Source organism: Saccopteryx leptura, chromosome 7 (assembly GCF_036850995.1).
Source record: "Saccopteryx leptura isolate mSacLep1 chromosome 7, mSacLep1_pri_phased_curated, whole genome shotgun sequence".
NCBI lineage: Eukaryota > Metazoa > Chordata > Mammalia > Chiroptera > Emballonuridae > Saccopteryx > Saccopteryx leptura.
In genome coordinates, this window is record NC_089509.1 from 7,171,698 (window position 1) to 7,191,683 (window position 19,986).

Here is a 19,986-nt window from a genome sequence, read left to right on the forward strand (position 1 = left end):
GCTCAGGTGGCTCTGGAATCTCCTCAGCGACCACATGGCACCTAGAAACCTAGCCCGATGTGGTGCACCAGAACCAGATACAGAGAAACATGTCGCCAAAGGGGCTGTGGGTGTGGCTTTTTGACCTGGAGTGGTTTGGAATCATAAATGTGAGAACCCACGTCTGAGAGAGCCACACGGGCAGATGCATTGTAAGTGTGGCATGAAGGGGCTGGGGCTGTCTTAAGGGAAAAGACCTCAAGGATCCTGACTTCCTTTAGGCAAGAAGAGGTTGAAAGTGACTCTGCTGCCAATGAGGACACACTCTCCCGTGCCTGCTTCAAGTCGACAGGGTGACGGAAGAGGAGCCCGCCCTATGGCGATGGCTGCAGAGCACAGTGGACTGGGAGCCACTTGAGGAACATTCCCCCCAGAGCACACGCACTGGCAGCATCTGCCCAGCATGGTTCAGACGCTGGGAGCAATGACCGAGATGGCCGTGGTTTTAGGCCTGCCCCACTGCTGCGTGTGGGCTGTGCGTGCGTGGAGGCAGGGAACTTCTTTTTAGTTCCTAGGTCCCGGGTCAAAAAGAGCCACCTCCATCAATATGCAGACCACACAGTGTCCTAGACTTTGGGACTGATGATTCACTGGGTAGACAGTGAAATCTCAGATGAATATATTCTATCACTGGGAGGGACATAAACCCTGTTGTGGATTATTGCTGAGGAATGCTTTCTCCCTTTCCTGTGGAAGGCGTAGATGTACTTCCTGCTATCAGTTATGATGGGTTTGGCTGTGTGACTTGCTTTGACAAAAAAAAGAGAGAGAGAGAGAGAGAGAGAGAGAGAGATGAAACTGATGGCGTACTGGCTCCAAGCAGAGGCCTTAAGAGGCCTGCATTTTTCCACTTGCTTCTTGTGTTTCTGCTGTTGCCTCAATAAAATAATGTTCAAGCAGCATCCTTGTCCTGGAAGATGAGTCTCATGAACAGATCCATGCTACCCCAGCCAAGCCAGCTAGATTAGTTGCCCCCAGCCGACCTGCAGAGCTGCCCAGCCCAGCCCAGCCCTGATCAGTCAACATTCAGTTGACTCAGATTCATGAGCCAAATAAATGCTTATTGTTACAGTGCTGAGGCTTTGCAGTTATTGTTATGCAGCATGGTGGTGCCCATAGTTAACTGACACAGAGGATGTGGCAGATTTGAATGGCGCCAAGCGCTTCTTAATACCTTGCTCATGCAGTCTCAGGCAGCACTAAACAACTTTTGTCCCCAAAGCAGAGCAGAGTTGCTCCAGAGACTTAATGTGCAGCGAAGCCAAGAAGCTGCAAAGCTTGGGGGTGGGATTTGAAAGAGGCAGAGGAAAGGGCAAGCCAGGCACGCTCAGGTTCTCCTCCCCACAGGTGGACTCCGGCTGCAGGCTCTCCACCAGAAGTTTCTGCCAGAGGTGGCGGCCCCCGATGCATGGGAGACGCAGCTATGCTCTGCAGGAAGGACAGATGCTGAGCCCCATTCCCTTGGGTGTTTCCTACACTTACTTACCAGAGGACCCTTCCTCGGCCCACTTGGTTACATCCCACAGTGCTGGTTTTGAGTTTCAACACCCTCCACGTGATTTGCCTCCAAACACTCAGCACTGGGTGCCCAAGTATTCCCACGGAGAGTACAGAAGGTGCCTTCTGCCTTTCCCAACCCAGTCCGGCAACCCTCTTCCCTGTCTTCCCAGTTTAAGAATCTATCCCAGGCCTCATGCCTGATCACTGGCCCCACTGTAGTGGCCCAGTTTCTGCCAGTGGTTGACTGCCCTCTTACTAGACAAGAGCCCTACCTGTGTTCCTGCCAGAGTGGGCCATTGCTAATGGCCGCTTCTCACAGGCCCCTGGGCCTAAGGTTGGCTGCTGGGTATCTGGGGGCTCCAGCTGCCTGCTCTCTCCTCTTTTGCACCAGGGCACAGAGGGTCTGCCTGTCTTCTCCCCCAGGTCCACCCCAACTTAAATATGTCGTGAGACTGCCCCTCAAAGACATGAAGTGCTTGCAACTGCACCTCGGTGTCGTATGAGTGGCTCTCAGCAAACTGGCTTAGGTGTTCAAACCAGTTCACTAGAAAACAGCCAGATATTGACTGTAAAACACAAAACCTTGCCCACCCCCACCCCCAGAGAGACAACAAACAGCCAGTAAATGCTTCAGTATTAAACATTTCTTGGTGAATGTGGGGTAGTCAATTTTGACACTACTGAGAAAAAATACAGCCTAATTTCCATTCAAATGTACCAAATTTACTGCCCTGGTTCTTTAAATGAGAGGAAGAAGCAGATAGACAAAATAAATTATGAAAAAATTACTTTTTTAATGTACAAAAAGACTTATTTACAGGTTGAGCATGTCATCTCAATGCATAGCATGTAGAAAAAAGCTAAAAATGTTTTGGAGATATAATTTGGCTCGATGACTCACCTACAGTATTTCAGGGATGATATCTTCTGTACAGACTATATATAGGGTGGGAATGGCCAGTAAAATCCTACCTCAGGGAATGAATGACCACCACAAAGAATGGACCTCTCCGAGGGCTGTTATTTGGACTTGGCCTTTCTTTGGACCCCGACATAGCATTTGAAGTTCTGGGACACAGAGAGCCTAGGTAATATGTGGGCTCTACCTTGCCTGAAGCCAGGGTCATAGTCCACATCAGGCTCATAGAGGTGCAGTTGGTATTAGCAAGGCTGCCACAAACTCAGCACGGGGAAGGTGTGGGGTGTGTATGTGTGTGTGCTGGGAGGTGCACCAATTCACCCTACAGTATGTTCAGGAATATCTTCTGACACCAGTTCCAAATTCCTCTTGGGATTGACCACACCAAACAGTAAAGTCCAGTGACGGTCCATCAGAGTCCCAGGAATCAACTCCTTTACCCTCCCGCCCCCACCAAAAACGCCATGCATGTCAACATAATGAACAAGAGGGCAGAGGGAAGAGAGTCCAGAAGTCACCGGGACTGCATGTTGTGGCTTGGCACAGACACTGGGCTGCTGGCGAGTGGGCAGCACGGCCTGGAGGATGTGGACAGAGACTGCCATCAGGCCCAGGGGTCAAGTGGGCGGACAGTGCACTGGAGAAACAGGATTAGGTAAACATGTGACTTTATTTTCCTCTTCCTATTGGAAACCTCCAGGGTGGCCTGTCACTTTCTAAAGGGCCCATCCCATGCGGCTCCCTCGGTCCGTCCCTAACTGCAGCAGCTCCAGCCCCGAGGTATTTCGAAATGTTCTTTCAGGAAGGGCTACATTCTACATGCATGAACACTGTAAACACGGTCTGGAGAGACCCGGGCAGCTTCTGGGTATGCTCTGAGCATTACAACTCTTTCTTTCCTTTTCCTGGCACTATTTCCACACTTTATTCACTCATATACACTTGGACAGTCTGCCAGCTGCAAACGTGGCTTTGCAGGGTAGAGATGCCAGCTCTACCAAACCTGAAATCAGGATGTGCTTCTGAATCACCTAGGTGAAACCTTTTTGTCCTCTGTGGCAAGGGACACTAGAGGCCTCAAGAATGAAGCTTCATAGGAGAATTCTTCTGGTGGGCCAGCAATTCCTTTTCCTTTCAGGTGCTGGAGTGAGAAGCTTATCTTCCTGATTTAGAATATCCAGTATGGATTTCAGATTGAAACCCAAGGGTTCTTCTACCCTTTCCCTCATTGTATTTTGAAAGCCCTAGCCAATAAAATAATCTTTCATTAGCTGAATAACAGGGGAGAAGAAACCAGGGCAGAGTGGTCCTATAAACACCAAAGGCATTTAAACTGTGTAAACGAGTCTTTCCGTTGAAATTTTTTTTTTCAGTGTTCCGAAAAATAATCCAAAAGAAGACCAAACAGGATGCACATAAACTTACCCTGAAAGCATTTTATGGTCTGAACCAAATATTGGCAACTCTCTCAGACCTATTAATACTTTTTTGGAAAAAGACAATGGATGACAGCCCACTGCTCTGGAAGGGAAAACAGATGGGTCTGCTCAGCGCCAGGGGCCGGGGCCTTAGGTCATCATGTTCAGGAACTTGCTCTCCTCGGCTAGGCTGGTAAGCATGGAGTTCATGTCCCCGACGGCCATGTTGCTGATGCCCGTGGGGATGGACGGCAGAGTCAGGGAGTTCCGAGGGGTCGTGAGGCGGGAGGAGTTCTGGGAGAGACTGTGCAGGAGGCTGGGACTCAGGGCACCTGAGATCAAGCTTGCGTGGTCGCCGTCATCCATGATGGCATCGAAATCTATCTGGGGGGCCTCCAGGAGCTGGGAGTCCACAGTGCTAGACACCTGGTTGACCCCCGGGGAGGGCAAGGGCTGAGGCTGGACACTCTCTGGGCAGGCCTGTGGCTGCGGCGGCTGGGGCCTCATGACCTGGAGGCCGACGTGGTTCTCTAGGCTTCTGTTCTGTTCGTACATGTGGATTTGGCCATAATAGTAGAGCATGTTGTGGTCCCGGGCCCCGCCTGTGTCCTGTGCGGGCAGCTGAGGAGGCAGGGACACCATAGTGCTCATTGCTCCCTTGGGCATAGACTCTGCCATCTCCTGGTTGGCTGAAACAGCAGCCATGGCATGGCCAGTGGCCCTGGCATAGGCTAGATGCTGCCCAGCACGTACCCCACGGTGGCGGCCAACAGGGCTGGGCTCAGAAGGTGGCCGAGGTTGCACCAGGCCAAAGCTTAGTCCAGCGAGCCCCACTGTACCCTGCTGGAGCTCCATGAAGCCAGGCTGGTGGGAAGGCAGCAGGCCGGGGCCCTGGTGGTAGCCCTCCTGGCTCACGGGCACTGCCAGGTGATGGCTCTGCTGTGGGTAGCTCTGGGCTGCATGAGGTGATATCATCCCAGCTAGGGTGGGATTGGGGGCCCCAAGTTCCCTGCGGCTACTACCCATCATGGAGGGGTTAGAAGCAACTTCCATTTGCTGGGGGAGCCCCAGGTGGCCTGGCTTGGATGCCAGGTTGCTGCAGGATGTGGGGAACTGATTCAGGGTCTCACCCATGGTGCTGGAGCTCAGCTGGGGGTGGGCTTGGCCATAGTTGGTGTGGGGGCTCACTGTGGTGGTCATGCCAGGACACTGGCCACCTGTGTCTGCCAGCCGCAGCTGCTGCATGTAATTTATCCTGGGCACAGAGGGGCCCCCGCTGCAGGGCTGAAGGTGTGGCTGTGTGCTGCTCAGGCCCCCAGGGCTCGGCTGCAGACCTCGTGGACTGTAGCTTGGGTACTGGCTGAAGGCTGACTTTTGCTGCACCACAGCCAGATTGCCCTGCAGAACGGATGAAGGCTTCACCTGGCTGGTCAGAGCATCTACCGTGCCAGAGCTTACCTCATTCCACTGCACGGGCATGCTGTTTTTGTTCAGGCTTGAGGGGGCTCCGTAGCCCACCTGGTAGCCAGGGGCAGAAGGGCCCACGTTGGAGTCCACAGCCACCATCCTGCGTTGGTTGTGCAGCCCTGGGCTGGGTAGTTTGGAGTGTTCGGAGAAGCAGGTGCTTTCCAGGGGATATACCTGAGGAGTACCCTCATCCAGGGCTCCACTGGCATGAGCCTTGATGTACTGCACCACATCATCAGGGAGCACGAGGTCGTCCTCCGGCAGCACGAGGCTGCCCTCAGGCCCTGCGCTGTCTGTCCCTGCTGCCATGGTCTCCATCACTGCATTCTCACTGATGCTGGGGGGTCGGGGCGAGTAGTTGCCATGGGCCAGGCTGCCATCAGTGCTGGAGGGACCCTGCAGGTGGAGGCCGCACCTCTCTGTGGCACAGGGTGGCAGTGGGCCTGGGCTCACGTCATGGGCGCTGTGGAAGCGCTGCACTCGAGGGGGTGCCAGGGCATTAGGCTGCCTCACTGGGTCGCTGGCTCGCCGGGCTCCACTGCCCTGTGCCTCGTGGGGAAAGGCGGGTGCAGGCCCCATGTGGCCATAGGCTGGCCCACTGCTGCCCCGCCTGGACCCCAACACGTGCTCAGTGGCGTCCAGCAGCGCCAGCCGCGCCCGCAGGTTCCCGCGCTCCAGGCCTGGCAGCGGCGTGGGGGGCGGACCGCCAGTGGCCGCGGCGTACTTGGCCCGCAGGCTGTACTGCTGCGCGGGGGTCAGGCTGAGCGGCCCCGCACCGATGCCGCTGCATTGGCTGGCCTCGCTCGAGCGCCGGGACGCGTCGGTGGAGATGGGGTCATAGGAGTCCGCGGAGCGGGCATGGTGAGGGCGGCAGGTGCCCAGGGGCGAGGCCTCGCTGGAGCGGCGGCTGGAGAAGTATGGAGAAATGCCGGAGGAGCGGCGGCTCACAGTATAGGCTGAGCTGACCGTGCTGGTGGAGCTGTCCCGGCGCTCCTGCAGGTGGCTCAGCATGGTCACCTCGTTTGTGGACAGCTCAGACAGCCGTGGGTTAGGTAGCAGCCCCACCGGTCTGCTGCCCCCACCACCGCTGAAGTTTTCCAGGAGGGAGCCTGTGGGAGAGAAGAGGGGTCAGCCCGGAAGGCGGGGTGGGGCAGCAGAGGGCTTGACCCGCAGTAGCCAGGCCGGGCCGGCAGGCCTGCAGCCTGAGGATGTGGCCTGTGCACAGGAGACACTCAACCAGAGATTTCTGAATGGCAGGAAGAAGGAAGGGACAGTAAGTGAGCAAACAGTGGCACTTAGTGCTAAGGGGGAACAAGCGAAGTGGGGGGGGGGTTGCAGCTCAGTCCTGGTTCTTCCACCATCTGGCTGGCCTAAACCCTCATTTCATCCAGTGCTCTTTCTCCAGCTGTGGATACAAAGTCCTCCCTATAGGACTGAGTTGTTGACAAGAGCCAAGGAGGGCTCCGTCCACAGCCTCCCAGCGACCTCACCCTCTGGGGCGGGTGCTGCTCGTAGCAGTCCGGGCTGGGTTTACTGAGCAGATGGCTTACAGGGCAGTCCTGGAGAGCCATGCCCCTGGGAGGGAGCAAAGCAGCAAAGTGGCAGGGAGAAACAAGCAGTGAGGCAGGTCCAGCGACTCCCTCGGCTGACCCCATGGGAGCTCGGGGTCTCAAACAGCCTTTACACTCTTGCCATGACCAGTCACTGGACGGAAGCGGCCCGGGAAGGGGCAACCTTGCGTGAGATAGCTGTCAGCACCCCGTGAGATCTCTGCAGGAGGCTGAGAGTTGAAGGCTATTTGCCAGCAGTTCTCTCAACAGCTGAGTTAACAAGTCCTCCCTTTGGGGAACAGCTGGGAGGGGCATCTCAATGTCCACATCCCAATAACCCAGCCCTATGGTCCACACAGAGCTGTCAGCCTAGAGGATAAGTGCCTGGGTGTGTCTGGGGCACTGCCCAGAGCAGGGTCAGTACTCAAAAAATACTTGGTGAAGCTGCCTTTCATCTCATAGCAAGGCCAATACCTCCAGTCCACAGGCTGAACACAGGGCTGCCTCCTACATGAAGTCCTCTGCCCTTCCCCAGCTGACGTGCTTTCTCCCTGCTCCACACAGCTGTTTGACTCGTCCTGTGAGCAACTGTGCAGAAGGTGGCATAGCCTTCTAACCATATGCTCCTTCTAACCACAGGGACCAGGATGATGTCACTCCTGCCTGGGGCCTGTGCCACGATGCCCACAGCAGGTGCCTGACAAGTGACTGAATGATTCAGGAGGAAGAGGATGATGTGACAGGGTCCACCTGTTTTTAGGGGTTTCCAGAGAGGGGGCAGCATGGTATAGTTAAAAGAGCATGGGCGTTGCAGCCACTCAGGCCTGGGCTAAGTCCTAACTCTGCCACTGACTTCAGTGAGGCATTTTCACCTCTCTGAGCCTCTGTTTCCTAATCTGTGCCATGGGCTGGTAAGAGTTACATCATTGTGGGGACCCATTAATCAGACACATGGTGCTTAACGGGCATGAACCTATTTCTGCCCCAGCTCTGTCCTTCCCCAGCCCGCACACCAGGTCTTCCACTCACCACTTCCCGGGAGGGGAGGCAGCTTGGTGTTCCGGGTGTGTGCAGTGGGCCCGGCCCACGAGCAGGAATCTTTGAGTGACTTGAGCTTTTCCTTCTTGAGCTGCTCTAACCGGTGCATAGCAGTCATGTGTTGGCGCAACTGCAGGCTGCCCATGGAGGGGGCAGCCAGGGCTGAGGCTTCGGCCCCCGGGGGTATGTCATCCAGAGCTGTCAGGTCTCCCAGGCTCCCGGGCCCAGTCCCTGGCATGTCCACACCGCTGTCATTGTTGGGGGCACTGCCCAAGGGAGATGGCTCACTGCTGCAGGACGACTGGGCCCCGGGGCTGGACTGACACAGCTGTAAGGGACATGGCAAGAAGGTGCAGATTGACATGCGAGAACCCACCTGGTCCCACACCCGTGCCTGAACCCCACCCACATCCTTACACACCCAGATGCATCCTTACATGCCCAGACACATCCTTACATACCCAGAGGCAGGAAGGACGCTGCCCTGTGAGAAGCATTCAAACACCTCTTCTCTGAACTGTAAGATGGACCTGAGCTGCCTGCAGGGCAGAGTCAGTAGGACAGACTGCACTGGCCTGTAGCAGAGCCCCGGTAACTGCCAGCCCCTGAGACTCCACCCTGTGCTTCTACGCTTTCCCAGCAGCATTTGGGTCAGAACCCTGCCTTTGAGCACAGGCACTTTGAAGCTGTGCCCCACAGAGGCTGCGCAGCTGCATGAAGCTGATGTGGAGGAGGAAACTTAAGCCTTCCCGACAACTGCAATGTGCCCACGGTGAAGCCAGGAACCAATGAAAGCCTGTGGACTCCATGCCTTCGCCACAGGCCAGAGGCAGGTTGTAAGAAAGGGAAAGGACGAGCAGGGAGCTGGAGCTCTGGATGTAGCCCTTGTCCAGTGGCCATCATGCCAGCCCCTCCCCCGGGCCAGGGTAGAGGGACCAGGGGCTCATGGCTCACGTGTACAGTGCACAACTCCACGGAACATGGGTCTGACCCCAAATGAGGCTGACCTTAGATGTGGGCTCATTGCCAGGCTGCATGCTCCCAAGTTCTGGCCCTTTCTTTGGCAGAATGCTCCAATCTGTCCACGGCGCCGCCCACATTCCCCACCTTTGCGCTCAAGACCTCCTGAGGGTCAGCCCTCCTGTCTTCAGCAGCTCTAGCACACCTCCTCTCTGCCCTGTCCCTCATGCAGTCTTGATCACCACTGCTTGCTCCTGCCCGTCACAGCTGACTCTCGCTGCCAGCCTTGGCCTGTTCCGATAGTCCCACGCATTGTGCCTGCCTTCTACCTTCCTGTGTCCTAGAAAGGCACCCGCCCCCCCACTTACACCAGCCCGCCACACCCCCACCGGCTCCTCTGCTCACCTCAGTAATGTCTATCCTTAAGGGTACAGTCAGGAAAAAGAGGTGGAGATAAAGAGTAGGTGGTTAGAACAAAACACGTGGAGGCCAGAGGGGCAAGGATGTGAAGACAGGACAGAGGGGAGGGGACCTGTGCGGTGCTCAGTGCCACTTGGAAATGCAGACACTAGGACCCATCCCCACCCCACTGCAGACTGACCACGTGGAGGCAGGCACTCTTGGTACACATGGCCTGCTCAGCAGAGTGGGACCGGCACAAGAGAGCTTCCATGAGAGGCCCAAGGTGCTAAAGGGAGCAGAGTCAAACTGGAGAGAGGACAATGCTGTGTGCTCAGAGAGGGGACCTTGGGGCAGAGCCCACAGCTGCAGTTGGGGCTCTGGGCCCCAGGCATTGCCACAGAACAGCCCTGGCCTGCTGGGCGTGGCTTCCTGGGTGGGGCCCCCACTTCCCAGCCGCTTACCCCAGAGCTCTCAGTCTTGATGGCTTTGATGTGCAGGCAGTCCTCCACGGCCTGGCCAGTACAGCTGGCCTCAGCACTCTCCTCAGAGCCCTGGCCACCCGGCTCGGTGCCAGCCTCATTGTTCCCATTCTCCTTGAGCAACGGGGCACGGAGGTGCATGTCATTGCGCTGCTTCTTGGTGACGTGCGCATCTGGGCCGTGCACCGTTTTCACATGCTTCCGGAGGGAGCTGGGGTCTGTGTAGCGCTTGGTGCAGCCTGGGATTTTGCAGATGTAGGGTTTCTGGAAGAGGAGCGGGCGGTGTTATGGCTGGACCATGAAGAAACACTTGGAACAGGGGCACCCCCTGTTCTCCTGAAGCTGTGCCGCGTCCTCTCTTGGCACCTAGCTGGCACAGAGGAAGACGCTCCCCTGTCTGCAGCCAGCTCTCTGGACGGAGCCATGCCAGCCCCAGGCCTGCAGGGGCCTGCTTTGCCAGCCTGTCTGCCACCTTTTCCAATAGGTAAGAATGAGGTTAAGGGAGCCCCCACCACAAGCTGGGGATATAGATCAGAGAGGGGACACTGAGCCTGGTGTGATCATAAGGCTGCCTCCTGTGACTAGGGCGCTGGGGTTTTTAGTATCAGTAGTGAACATTATACCTTGCTCTACTTGTGAGATGGTGCTAGAACCCTGAACTCTGTGATAAGGAAAGATGGGTTCAGAGAGGCAAATGAACTGCCTCAAAGTTACCCAGGAATGGGATGAAAAGCCAGGGTTTCTGAACCTCAGCCCTGAGCTCATATATATACACACACCCCACACCCACAGGTGTACATGTATGTTCACATGTGTGCACATATGCCTCCATGCAGACACACACCAATGCATACAGCCACATGAGTACACATGCTTATACACATATCTCCATGCCGACACACCCAACACATACAAATATACACATACACACATGCACAACCATGTGTACATACTTACCAATTTGCACCTGCATTCCCCCCCACATAATACATGTACACCCATACTCATGTACATGAACATATTAGCACACACGCACACCGGCACAGATCCTCTTCAAGGCCAGCTTGTCTGTAGAGAGTGAGGGGCTCGAATACCATTAGGACTTCCTCTAAGTTCCTACAAGCATTGGAGCAAGTCCCTTTGGGGTTGAAAATGTATCTAAACTTTTAGAAATGTTTCCTGCTCTGTGTCCCATCAGGAGGGGGCTCATAGGTCCAACAGCACCAGCGGACCAGGCAGCACCAGCTGGGAGAGCATGTCCTCCGCAGTGCCTGCCCTGGTTGTGGGGGCGGGCCTGCTGTTGTGTGCTGGGCTGAGAGCGGGCCAGTGGTGGGAGGGGCACCTGGCAACCTGGCTTCCACAGGGTGATGCATTTACACACAGGCCCGCGGGGCCCCTGGGCACAGCCGCGTGGTAGGTACCTCATTGGAGTGGGTGCGGTTCTGGTGCTTGGCGCGGTCGGAGGCGTTGGAGAAGGCCTTGTTGCAGCCCTCGTGCTCACACACATATGGCTTCTCCCCAGTGTGTGACCGCAGGTGTGTCTTCAGGTTCTCCAGGCGAGAGTAGGCCTTCGAGCAGCCCTCGAACTGGGAAGACGTGGGTCTGGTCAGTGCGGGCACCCCAGACCCATGGAGGGAGCCTGATCTTTGACAGACACACCTCCCCCCCAGCCCTTGCTGCTCCACTTTGCCAATGCAACCAGGAGTGCGCACTTTAAAAATAACGTTTGCCTTCCTTTCTGATGAGAAAATCGATAGATGGCATTTTTGAACAACTTGGAAGACTGAAAAGTACAGGGAGGGGAATGATCACATCGCCTGCCCAGGACAGCCACCATGGACATCTGCTCAAGTATCCCCTGCTGACTTTGCAGTTCATCTCCACACATTCTCTTTTAGACCAACACTGGGAATATATCGGTTATTTAGGTGCATATTCTGCTTGTTAAGATTAACAGCACATTGTGAGGCCACTTAAAAACTCTTTGAAAATGTTACTTTTAACTATTTCCCAGTGACCCCCTCACCCAGATTAAACTTTCCTGTGTGCCCAAATGTGCTGAAAATCAAACCCAATCCTCTGTGGACTTGCGTGAGCAGCACTGCTCCCCTCCCCCGCTGGCCAGCTGGGTCTCCTTTCAGGTCCTCGACCCCACTGGCTTCTTCCAGGCGCAGGGCCTTTTCACACATAGTCCCCTTTGACGAGAACCTTCCCCTGCCCCCACCTGTGCTGGCCCTGGGCTGGCTCACTCCCTCTCCATCTTCCAGGGCATCTCCTCTGAGAGATGTTCTCTGACATTCTTAATCATAACATCTGCCCTTCCCCCTTCATGCTCCATAATACCACTTACAATGATTCAACCATGCTGTTACCCAGCCTTCCCATTGGGGTATAAGCTCCATGAAAGTGGGTATGTTTTAGGGCTGCACATGCAGTGCTGGGTGAAAAGGAACATTTTTGAAAGGAAGGAAGGAAAGAAGGAAGGAAGGGAGAAGAGAGAGCAGCAGGGAGAAAGAAAGGGAGGGTCATTACAGGAGGTTCTGCATCCAGGAGTGTACACTTAAAAGATAGTACAGTTGCATCCAATGGGCCTATGAAAACTGACTTCAGAAGGACACTTAAAATCCAGCAAAAACTGTCTCAGTGTCCACACACTCCCCTTCATTTCTGACCCATCTGACTGAGTACATGTGGCTCCACATGCCTTTCCTCTGTTTCTGCAACTCACGGCTCACATCAGAGGGCTATCGGTTTTTGCCACTCAAGATGTTAAGAGGCCCTGGCCTGTTGGCACAGTGGTAGAGCATCAACTCAGCATGTGGAAGTCCTGGATTGGATTCCTGGTCAGGGCACACAGGAGAGGTGACCATCTCCTTCTCTACCCCTCCTTCTCCCCCTTATCTCTTTATTCTCCTCCCGCAGCCATAGCTCAATTGATTCAAGCATGTTGGCCCTGGATGCTGAGGATGGCTCCATGAAGCTTCCGCCTCAGGTGTTAAAAATAGCTCAGTTGTGAGCATGGCCCCAGATGGTCAGAACATCGGCCCCAGACGGGGCTTGCAGGGTGGATCTCAGTTGGGGTGCATGCAGGACTCTATATCTCTATCTCCCTTACTCTCACTTAAAAAAAGATGTTAAGAAAATAACTTCCTGCAAAGGACCCAAAAGAGCCAATACAATCTTACAAAAGGAGGATAAATTTGGAGATTGACACTTTGCAATTTCAAGACTCACTTATAAAATTACAATAATCAAGGCTGTGTGTTACAGGCATAGGGATATAGAGATCAATGGGCTAGAAGTGAAGGTTCAGAAATAAACTCTGCTATTCAGGGTCAATTGACTTTCAGCAAAGGGTGCCAATATCTTCAACAGGGAAAGAATGTCTCTTCAACAAGTGGGATTGGGACCACTGAATCGCCACATGCAAAAGAATGACATTGGATCCATACCTCACACCACATACAAAAATTAGCTCAAAATGGGTTAGAGACCTAAATGGAAGAGCTACCTTATAAAACTATATACAGGGTGGGGCAAAAGTAGGTTTACAGTTTTTCATATGGGAAAGAATACAATAATTAATAAATAACAATGCAAGAATAAGTTCTGTCTTGTGTACTCACAACTGTAAACCCACTTTTGCCACACCCTACATATATAAAACAGTTATTTTTATGTAAGTCAAACTATAAACTTATAAACAATTAAAGTCAAAGAAGAAGACAAAGCAATTAAGAAATGGGACCTTGTCAAAATTAAAAACTTTGTACTTCAAAGGAAACTATCAAAAAAAAAAAATGACAAACCATAGGATGGAAGAAAATACTTGCAAATCTCTAGTAGAACTACTACAATGCAATAATTAAAAGGCAAATAACTTACAAATGGACAAAATAGTTGAGTAGACATTTTTCCAAAAAAGATACATTAAAAGCCAATAAGCACATGAAAAGACATTTTCAACATCACCAGTTGTTAGGGAAATGCTCCTCAAAACCATTATGGGATGCCGCTTCACATCCACTGTGATGACTCAGCAAGACAGGTGACACACTGACAAGGATGTGGGGAAATCAGAACCCTACTCATTGCTGGTGGGAGTGTAAGTAGTGAGGCCACCTTTTTGGAAATCTGTCTGCCTCGTCTTTCAAAAGTTAAACAGAGTTACTGTGTGATCTAGCAACGCTAATCTAGGCATGTCCACATGAGAACTGGAAATAGGTCCACACAAAAACGTGGGCGTGAATGCTTATGGCAGCATATTCATACTAGCCAAATAGTAAAAAAACACAAAACAATGAAAATACCTATCAACTGATAAATGGATCAAAAAACAACAACAAAACAGGCTCTATCCATACAATGGAATATCATTTAGCCATAATATATAAAGAAATGAGGTACTGGTACATGCTATAACACAGGTGAACCTTGAAAACATACTAAGGGAACAAAGCCAGACACCAAGACTACATGTTGTATGATTTCATTATTGTGAACTGTCTGGAACAGGTAAATTCAGAGACAGGAAGTGACAGCTAACTGGTCTAGGGTTTTGATTTGGGGTGATGAAAATGTCCCGGAATTAGCTGATAACTCACAACTTGTGATTGTAATAAAAATCACTGAATTGTACATTGAAAAAAAATTGGTAAACTTTACAGTATGTGAATTTTATTTCAATTAAATACATAACTTGCTAACAAAGGTAACAGTTCATTGACTCTTGGACACCACCAATTTTAAGATAGCCTGACTTCAGAGGTATTGAGATGAGGATAAAATGTATGTCTCGGAACCTGTGACACAAGACATGTCACAAAGAGAAACTCCCAGAGGCGTGTGCTGCAGTCATACCAGTGTCCCACTGGGCCAGCTCCCCTTTCAAAGAGAGAGCGATCTCTGGGTGTTAAAAAAATGTCTCACCAATTATTATCACAGACCCTGTTGACTCTATAAGGGAAGCTGCTGTCTAAAAGGTCCTACCTTTGTGTTCACTTAATGAAAGAGAGACTTTTTAACCCATCACTGCTGAAGACACGAATCACCAATGAAGCTATTCCCCCATGCAGGGGACAGATTGCAGGTTGCCACCATGCCAGCCCCCCTGTCTTGGGGTCACCCAGACATAACCCCAGAGGCACCAGCAACTCATCTATGGCAGTCATCCTCCCCGAGGGAGAGTCCATCAAAGTTCAGGGATGGCAACTATGCAAAGGGCCTCAGGGACCACAACAGACAGAGCCCCTCCCCCCCCAGGAGCAGAGAGGAGGGGCTGTTGGCAAGGTCTGTCCCAGCGCCGCTGCTGTAGCCTGCTCCCACCAGGCTGCTGTGCACTTAGCACATCCAGCACGACAGACAGCACGTGGCCGAGGGGGCTGGCCCGAGGCTGCCGCTGCAGGGTAGGCAGGCTTCGCTCACTCACCGTGCACTTGTGTGGCTTCTCGCCCGTGTGCCGGCGCATGTGCACCACCAGCATGTACTGCGCCTTGAAGGGCTTCTGCTCCCGCGTGCAGGCCTGCCAGCGGCACACGAACTCCTTCTTCTCCCCGTGGATGTGCTCGTTGTTGATGTGCTGCCAGAACAAGCCGGCAGAGCGGTGAGCCCGCCACCCCTGCAGACCCCGCCTGGGGCAGCAGACCACCGTCAGCCACGCCTCCTAATGAGCTGTCGTGCAGCCATGAAGTGAAGACTAGCTGTGTGCTAATGTCTCATCAAAGTGACATCTAAGATGGTGAAAGGCATCCGCTCACCCCAGCCTGTGCTCTGGTCTGTGGAGAACTACCTCGTGGCTCTGCTGATGCTCCCGGCTGCAAAGTTTGTGCTAATTAACTGCCGTGAGGCAGACACGTCCATGGGCAGACAGGAGACGCCTCCCCTAGACTCGCTATAGCTGTTCCAGAGGGTTTTAAGTTAATTTTTTTTTATTATAGTGGAAACGTACATGCATCCTGGTCTCTAGTTTTGATAACCCATAAGGTGACAGCTTTGTCCCATTTTCACAAAGGCCCAGCTTGTTAAGTGGCCTGCAGGAGGTATGACTGGGGCAGTATGTATGGGAGGACTGAGACAGTGACCCTGTTGGAGGGCTCTGGGTATTGTGGACAAAACAGCCCAGGAGAGTGAGCAAAATAGACCAAGATGACAACTGATCCGGCCGTATGGCGCTGGGAGCCCTTTTTGTCAGGCAAGCGGGCGCGTCTTGGGTGAACCCAGGTGGTGTGGGGCAAGTGGCCTTCCCTAGTCCTTGGACCCATCTTATACCCAGCAATGCCCCAAAGGGGACATGGGTTAATTACAGTATTCTCTTTCTCCCAGTCCCCGCGCCTACACCGTCTGGCATCATCACCTGTCCTATGTGACTCCCCGAGTAGTTTCCTGTGACATGGAGCCACAGGCCACCAAGTCACTTGCTCTGATTATTTAACTGGAGGTGTGGTCCTCACTGAAGCAGGGATGTGCTAATGTGTGTGTGTGGGGCCTCCAGGACTTTTATGTCCCTAACCTTTGGGGTCGCTTATTTACGGGGGGAGTAGAAACAGGTGGTATTAGCAACACGGTGGAGTGAGGGAGTGCGCGGGTCCTCCTGCATCCTGTCCTCCTGGGGTTTCTCTACAGGCCACCAGGGGGCCTCCTCAGGTCCCACCAGGGTCCCCTCCTTCCCCGTCTGTCTCCCTCTGGGTCCAGGGTGTGTCCTGCCTACCTGTGCGTCAGGCGGACTGCTTTCCCACGGGGTGGTGGGGAGGGTGGGGCTCAGGTCCCGAAGGTCCTTCCCTCCAGCCCTCCCCTTTCTTCTCCCTGTTCCCAACCTGCTCTCCACTTTCACTTCCTCCCACCACCTCCAGACCTGCACAGTCCAGTGCAGTAGCCACTTGCCACTTGTGCTGTGAGCCCTTCAAGTGTGGCTGTTCCCGACTGTGACAGGATGCAAGTGTGAACACACCTGCTTCAAACACTGAGACGGAAAACTAAGGAATAGGAAATAGTTCCATAATTTTGTTTTATAGTGATGATGGATCACAATGATAGTTTTAGATGTACTGGGTTAAATAAACTGTATTGTTAAAATTAATCTCAACTGTCTCCTTTACAATACAATGTTGCTGTAGATCTTTGCAACCTAACAGGCTGTGCAAGAGCCAGGCATCCCAGTAGCACCCGGCTGGAAGAGACTGTGACTCGTGCCCGGAGTAACACGCCCAACTGGCATGCATACAAATGCAAGCAAAACTTGCCGCACTTGGAACTTCCAGGGAAATCTTACCATATTAGCTTCGCTTTCCATTTTTAAAGCCTTTCAAATGATAGAAATGTGTCCTGACAATGCCTTTCATTTTTTCTTATTGGTTTACTTAGCAACAAATTGTTAATAATTGGGGGGCTCCAGTTCGTCTGCATGCCTGCCGCCATCCCTCTTCCCAGGAGCAGAGCTAGAGCTGGGTGGGGGAGCCTGGCTCTCCGCTCACAGGAGCCGGCTCTTTCCAGGGCCCAGTGGAGTCAACCGCCTACAGCCGCAGGGACTGTCCTGGACACAGGCAGGAGCCTGCAGCTGAAGCCCCCTCACCTTCAGCTGAGGAATTCCCTCTACTCTTTGGGGCCAACCGGCTCCTTACTGAGTACATCTTGTGAGCCTTCCCTCAGGCCCCGATGCTGTGTCCCCTCTCTTTCCCTCTCACTGGACTTGATCTGTCCTATCACTCAGAGCTCCAATGCCCCTTCTCCATCTCAGACCTGTTGACCAGGAGAGGGATGAGATAAGACCCTGTTTCACTGGTTCTGTGTCAGCTGCAAGAACGGTCTGCTGGGAGATTCATCTACTGGCTGAGAATTAGGGGGAGAAAACCCCACACACAAGAGAAACCCGGTATTTGAGAGCACATCACCCCCTGTGGAGGAAGCAGAGGGCGTGGGTGGTGCTCTCATGAGGAGGTCACAGCGCTGGGCAGAAGCACACACGTTGAGGACAGCTCCTGACACCAGCAGCACACACGTGCGTGTCTGTGTACCCAGCCATCAAATGGCTAGCTTAGTGTGGGGTTCATCTTTGCTGACACTCACTCACCAAGGAGTGAGGGTTGGGATAGGGGTGTGAGGGGGTCGTCTTGGAATCTAAGCTCTTTTCTGGACGGAGAAGAGGGAACACTCAGGGCCAGCATCAGGAACAGGGAGAAGGCGGCAGAGGGAGCAGCCACCTGAGTAGGAGCAGCTGCTGTCTACTCAATCTTAGTGGGGGTTTGTATTCAACCTCCACACTCCCGGTGGAGCACGATTCACCCCTTACACATGACAGAAAACTGAGCTCACGGGTGTGTATGTGTGTGTGTGTGTGTGTGTGTGTGTGAGAGAGAGAGAGAGAGAGAGAGAGGTCACTTGTGCAGAACTTGGCTAGCTGCGGATGTGTGTGTGTGTGTGTGTGTGTGTGTGTGTGTGTGTGAGAGAGAGAGAGAGATAGAGAGAGAGAGAGAGAGAGAGGTCACTTGTGCAGAACTCGGCTAGCTGCGGCAGGGCCGGGCTTAAAGGCTCCCAGGCACAGCCCGTCCCCGCTCAACTCACAGCACAAACTGCCCTGGCAGTCGCCACAGTGGGTGCTGCTGTAGAAGGGGTCACCGTGGGGACCAAGGGAAGGGGCAGACCCTGAGAGCACACCCAGCCCCCATGGCCTTCTCTGGCCTCCTGCTCTGTCAGCAACCAGGCATGACCGAGCAGCTCCCTCTCTGCTCTGGGTGCAAACGCCACATTCCCCTGTATGCACCGGGTCTCCGCGAACGGTCTTCTGGGGAAACTACCACCTCCTCCCTCCGCGGGAGGAACTTCTTTCCGGTTTCAGGATCAGGCGTGCTATCATCCTGTGGGTGCTGGCTGGTTCAACTAATCTTATTTCCCTCTTTGCATTGGTTGCTAGGACTCGGAAAAAAAGATTTGTATGTGAACTATAGCTCAGGGGACTTGTTTTTTTTTTTAATTTTTTTAATACTAACTTGACTCCTGATTTCACTGTATTATTCATTTCCCCCTAATTTTCTCATTTTTCTTTTAATCTCTTGTACTATGTATGTGTACGTATTTGTAAGCCCCCTTTTAGAAACAGGCAAAACGTAGATAAACAATCATGCTTCCCACAAGCAGAGGACGGCCAGGCACCCCCGAGCCTCTTCTTCCAGCTCCCTCCCTCAACCAGAAGCCCGGAAGCGGGGGTCTCTGTGCAGCGGCTCTGCTCCTGCCAGGCAGGCTGCTGGGGTCAGGAGGCTTACATGCACCAGCTGCTCCTGGGTGTCATACTCCTTAGTGCAGTCCTCCCAGTGGCAGTTGGTCTCGTAGATGACCACCTCGGCCTCCTGCTTACAGTCGTCCCTGTCCAGGTCTTCCTTGAGGTCAGCCAGCTGCTCCTGGGGGAGGAGCAGAACACGCCCAGTGAGCCTTGACCAGTGTCCCGGCCCTGAGGGAAGGCTGCTGTTAGCCCGGGCATGTGTGCCAAAACCCTGGGCTGTACAGGCACGCACATGCACATGCACGCACGCACGTGCACACACACACACATGCATGCACAGACGCATGTGCACACAAAGATGCACATACACACACACATGTGCGCGCGCACACACACACTCAGCTTTCTCAGCCTCTTTTCTCAGCTGGCTCTTACTTATCTCTCCAGTCACACAGCTGTCCCAGGGCCCCTCCCTCCTCTCTGATGCCAACCTGTCATCACCAAAGTATATTGTCACTGACGTGGCAAGGAGAACAGGAGAGACCAGGGCAGTGACTTTTGCTATTTGGTTTGGTATCCCTTGGGGGGGCTAGGGGGGCCCATAGGCCCGGGGGCATTTTTTGTCATAGTGTGTACAGGGTCTGCTCCTCCATGGAGGCAAAAGAAACCCAAGAGGCATCTGTCCTGGCCCTTCAGACCTCTCCACCCCTGCACAGTCCCTCCTCCTGGGCACACAGCACACTGGACTCACACCCAGGACAGGGCTGTGCATCGCATCGTAAATGTGCTTGGTAGGCCCCCCCGGCAGCAACCCGCCCTCCCCAGGATAAACGGCAAGTTTACGGAGTCTCAGATCGGGACTCCAGTCTCCCCAGCATGACAGAGCCCCCATGTGCCCATTTCAAGGCGGCAAAAGAAAGGCCCCCGAGAGAGGCCGCCAGCCACTCACAGGCACTTTAAGTTCCCTTCAGGCAGGCGGAGTGCTCCTGCGGGAGGGCCACCG

General features: G+C 53.5%; 1 protein-coding gene across 1 annotated transcript in view; it reads right to left on the reverse strand.

The window, feature by feature from the left end:
* Positions 1 to 2,364: 2,364 nt before the first annotated feature.
* The window catches only part of GLI2 (GLI family zinc finger 2), a 283,170-nt gene continuing 265,548 nt past the window's right edge, over positions 2,365 to 19,986 (reverse strand). The window contains exons 9-14 of the mRNA XM_066344832.1: positions 19,027 to 19,161; positions 15,201 to 15,350; positions 11,194 to 11,358; positions 9,755 to 10,036; positions 7,923 to 8,259; positions 2,365 to 6,452 (exon numbers count right to left, since the gene is read on the reverse strand). Of these exons, the coding sequence (XP_066200929.1) occupies positions 4,027 to 6,452; positions 7,923 to 8,259; positions 9,755 to 10,036; positions 11,194 to 11,358; positions 15,201 to 15,350; positions 19,027 to 19,161 (3,495 nt within the window). The 3' untranslated portion in view covers positions 2,365 to 4,026. The remainder of the gene's footprint in view (positions 6,453 to 7,922; positions 8,260 to 9,754; positions 10,037 to 11,193; positions 11,359 to 15,200; positions 15,351 to 19,026; positions 19,162 to 19,986) is intronic.